Raw genomic sequence first — 2,033 nt, 5'->3', positions numbered from 1 at the left:
GGAGCACACCTTGAAGAACTTTCAGTCGAATGAATTGACCTCAGTACTTATTTTTAAGCCTGGCACTTATTCTATCAGTCACCTTTGTTGAACTGCTAAGTTACAGGGACATAAACAAACCAATATCAGTTGTCAAGTGGTTGGGGGGGGGGAGACAGACACAAAATCACATACATATACATAAATATAATGGGTTTCTTTCAGTTTCCATCTACTACATCCACACACAAGGCTTTGGTTGGCCTAAGGCTATAGCAGAAGACACTTGCCCAAGGTGTCTCACAGTGAGACTGAACCTGGAACCACATGGTTGGGAAGTAAGTTTCTTACCACACAGCCATGCCTGGCATGGGTTAGACGGTTTGACAGAAAACTGGTAAGTTGGGGAGCTGCACCAGATTCCAATCTGATTTGGCACGGTTTCTACAGCTGGATGCCCTTCTTCCTAATGCCAACCACTCCAAGAGTGTAATGGGTGCTTTTTGTATGCCACCAGCATGGGTGCCAGTTACTTAACACCAACATTGGCCACAACTATGATTTCACTTGGCTTGATGAGTCTTCTCAACCAAGGCACATCACCAAAGGTCTTGGTCACTTATCACCTTCATGAGGCCCAACATTCAAGGGGTACTTTTTACATGTTAGTGACACAGGTGCCGGTTATGTGGCACCAGTATTGGCCACAACTACGATTTCACTTGGCTTGATGCATTTTCTCAAGCACAGTATATCACCAAAGATCTTGGTCACTTGTCATTTCCTCCATGAAGCCCAACATTCAAAAATCATGCTTCACTACTTCGTCCCATGTCTTCCTGTCTACCTCTTCCACAAGTTCCCACCACATTTACAGTCGTCCTCATCCATACGCATCACATGACCATATCAGCACAGTTGTCTCTCTTGCACACCACATCTGATGCCTCTTATGCCCAGCTTTTCTCTCAAAACATTTACACTCTGCCACACATGCACACAGACATTGCACATCTAGCAAAGCATACTAGGTTCATTTCTTTCAAGCCTATGCATGTTCTCAGTAGTCACAGCCCATGTTTCACTGCCATGTAGCATGGCTGTTTGCACACAGGCATCACACACTCTACCTTTCACTCTGAGAAAGAGGCCCTTTGTTACTAACAGAAGTAGGAGCTCCCTGAACTTTGCCCAGCCTGTTCTTATTCTTGCAGCTATGCTCTCAGAGCATCCACCTCCACTACTAACTTGGTCACCTAAGCAACAGAAGCTATCAACTACCAGCTTTCCTCGCTGGCATTGGATGGAGTTTATTTTCTGTATATTTTTTTAGTGTTTATTGTACCTGTGCACCTTCCATGCACAAAAACTATTTTCCTTATAACCTTATATTACTATATTACTGCACCCCTTATGTGTTCATATATATATATAATCCACCAAGTATCAAGTTCAGATAGGAACAGGTTGGATCAAGGGTAAAGGAATACATGAATGAGGATAATTACCTTGACAGTAGTGTGATCCAGATTGGTGTACTGATGATTTGCATATACGACACTTCTGAAATGTGTTGTAAGGGCTGTATCTGTTCTTTTTTGATGTTAGCGCTTTGTTTTCATTGATTATACGTCCTCCACCTTCTGTTATCACAAGAAATTCAGATTGTCAGACATATACATGTGTTTATGGGCAGCTTGGTTTCAAAATTTATGGTGTCAATAAAACTAAGCAATGCAGACAAATGTCCTTAGGAACAGTTAAAAATATTACCTGACTGCTTGAAAACTACAGAAATGCAGAGTTATGTCACTTTATGTTTTAAGCTCAAATCATACAAAAGTTGACTTTGTGTGCATGTGTATATTTGTGTGTGTGTGTGCATATATATATATATATATATATATATATATATTTGAAGAAAAGCAACAAAAATTCAATAGGTTATAGCAGTACGTACGTTTCGTACAAACTTCATTTATTTATGTAGTGAGAACACCACATTCTCATTGCACATTTTATGTGGTGTTCTCACGACATAAATAAATGAAGTT

At 40.4% G+C, this 2,033-nt stretch overlaps 1 protein-coding gene across 1 annotated transcript in view; it reads right to left on the bottom strand.

The window, feature by feature from the left end:
- Positions 1-2,033, bottom strand: part of LOC106873755 (cysteine-rich PDZ-binding protein) — a 21,117-nt gene that overhangs the window by 5,104 nt on the left and 13,980 nt on the right. Inside the window, exon 3 of the mRNA XM_014921255.2 lies at positions 1,488-1,622. Coding sequence (XP_014776741.1) covers positions 1,488-1,622 — 135 coding nt within the window. The remainder of the gene's footprint in view (positions 1-1,487; positions 1,623-2,033) is intronic.

This window comes from Octopus bimaculoides, chromosome 6 (assembly GCF_001194135.2).
Source record: "Octopus bimaculoides isolate UCB-OBI-ISO-001 chromosome 6, ASM119413v2, whole genome shotgun sequence".
Classification (NCBI taxonomy): Eukaryota; Metazoa; Mollusca; class Cephalopoda; order Octopoda; family Octopodidae; genus Octopus; species Octopus bimaculoides.
The sequence above is the reverse complement of the archived record's forward strand: the minus strand, read 5'-3'. Positions and strand labels throughout refer to the sequence as shown.